Source organism: Haplochromis burtoni, unplaced genomic scaffold, assembly GCF_018398535.1.
Source record: "Haplochromis burtoni strain Fernald_Lab_line unplaced genomic scaffold, NCSU_Asbu1 Contig_10, whole genome shotgun sequence".
NCBI lineage: Eukaryota > Metazoa > Chordata > Actinopteri > Cichliformes > Cichlidae > Haplochromis > Haplochromis burtoni.
This window is the reverse complement of record NW_024582371.1, coordinates 4754134-4756219: the sequence shown is the minus strand read 5'-3', so window position 1 is coordinate 4756219 and position 2086 is coordinate 4754134. Positions and strand designations below refer to the sequence as shown.

At 35.4% G+C, this 2086-nt stretch overlaps 1 protein-coding gene across 2 annotated transcripts in view; it reads left to right on the top strand.

The window, feature by feature from the left end:
- Positions 1-96: 96 nt before the first annotated feature.
- Positions 97-2086, top strand: part of LOC106633167 — a 3280-nt gene continuing 1290 nt past the window's right edge. Inside the window, exons 1-3 of one of the 2 annotated variants that reach the window (XM_014333257.2) lie at positions 97-196; positions 1055-1197; positions 1286-1657. In XM_014333257.2, the coding sequence (XP_014188743.1) occupies positions 1143-1197; positions 1286-1657 (427 nt within the window). In that variant the 5' untranslated portion in view covers positions 97-196; positions 1055-1142. The remainder of the gene's footprint in view (positions 197-1054; positions 1198-1285; positions 1658-2086) is intronic. The other variant, XM_042213426.1, reaches the window with a different exon arrangement.

Sequence of the window (2086 nt, the reverse complement as noted above, 5' to 3'; positions counted from 1 at the left end):
ATGCAAAATAAAAGTCAGCGTAGCCTCAGTGTCTATAAAAGCCCTGGACCACACACACAGTTCCATCTCTGTTCTGTAATGCAGGAAGTACCCATACACGGGTCTTTTTTTTTTCACAGATGAGCTTTTCTCACTTCCAGCTGAGCACTTACATGTTACTTTCTTAGCCTGTGCTGCTATGTGCATCCATTCAAATGTAAGTAAGCTAATTACATCCTTCTTTTCCCTGACGAAACACAGATTTTCTTGATTCTTTTTTTATTCATGTTCACCATCACTCTTTGTTCTTACTGAAAACATTACAAAGTGAAGATTTGTAATGTTTGCTTCCATTGCAGAATCATGCCGTGTTTATTTATGTTTATTTATTTTACTATATTCTCAGTGACATTTCAAATCTTGTTATGTTATTACACAGTTTTTCTATCCACAGGTGACTTACCACTGGAAATATAATTTACAGTTTTATCTGTGCTTGTTACCAAATACTTGTGAGTTGTGTAGCTGAAATTCTCATATTGAATTCAGCCTCTTTTGGTAGATAAAAGTCTCCTTTGTTTGTTGGACAGCATTGCCTCACTGTTTCATGTTGTGCTAATGATTTGCATCCTTTTAATAAGCTGCTTTTTCACAGGTTGCTTACATTTTATTCTTTCTACATCAGTTCGCTCCCTTCATTTCAGAAAGCAAACTCTGCAAACCTCCAAACATAAAAAGACATCTGTCATGGACATCCTGTAAAGACTGTTATGCAATAAAGCTCTCACCACAGGAACCTCTAGACGATTTGTAACTTAACTTATCACTTCAGATGTTGCACGTTTTTTCTCAAAAGTAAACGTGAAGAAAAAATTGTGTGTGCCTGACACACATTTGAAAGTGTGTATTGTTTAGATTCAGTTTTGTGTATTTAATTACAAGAGCAAGGGGAAAATTGTTTATTCGCATTTGATGGATATTTCTTGAAATCAGGTCGCTACAACACGTAGACATGCAGTTCATTTCCTGCTGTTGTGAAAATAACCTGTCTATATCATTTACTGTTTCCTATCAGTTAGGACTCAGGTTTGCAGCAGATTTACATCCAGATTTGTACATAATTTTCTAGAAGCTTTGAAAGATTGAAACCACAGTGTGGGTGAATGAAGAGCATGGAACAGTTTTTTATTATTGTGCTACTAGCAGGAGGAACTCAAGGTAAGATTGTCCTCATAAAGAAGCCAAACATTCACATTTGTAGTGTGAATAATTTCACCTCATGTTCTATTAAATATGTTTTTTCCAGCTCTCATTCCAGTCGATGAGACCACATGTGACCTCAGGACGAACACATGTCCGTGCTCTCCTCTTCTTAAAGGAACTGTGTATATCCAAGTGATGACTGATGCTAGTGGCCGTGAAGTGACATGTTTGAAGATGCTTCCCACCGTGAATATAATTGTGTTCAATCTGAAGAAAGAAACAATAACAATAGACAAAAAATTTAACAACAGACTACAGTTTCTAATCAGGAATGGGACAATCAAGATCACAAACCTGAGGAGGAATGATTCAGGTCAATACAGCATTGAGGTCTTTAATTCAGGTGGAGTCCGAGAGAAAAACATTAATTTCACCCTGGATGTTAAAGGCAATGACAAAGCTGAAAGGAAGTTATGTAAGTTACTCTTTATTGAATAGTGTTGATGTTATTATAAAGATAATCAGACATGTAACTGTTAAACTGTTAAACATAGTACACATCACTTGTGCAACAAATGATAGAAGCAGAAATGCAGAAAAACATATGGAAAGAAAGATGCAAGTGTACAGTGAACAGTCTATGCTGATATAGTATTTGTCTATGTATAGGTATTATTGGTTATTTAGCCACACATGGGCTGCTATTACTTTTTATGATTTAATAATCTTTTATTTCCCAGTAACTACACTTTAACTACCACCTACACTTTAAAGGCACACTGAAACTTTCCACTTGGTGATAGAATATCCTGAGCCGCACTGTATGACCATATTAACCTATGACATGTATGCATTATAATAGAAGAAGAATCCTTTTTATTGTCGTTGTGTATATATATATATA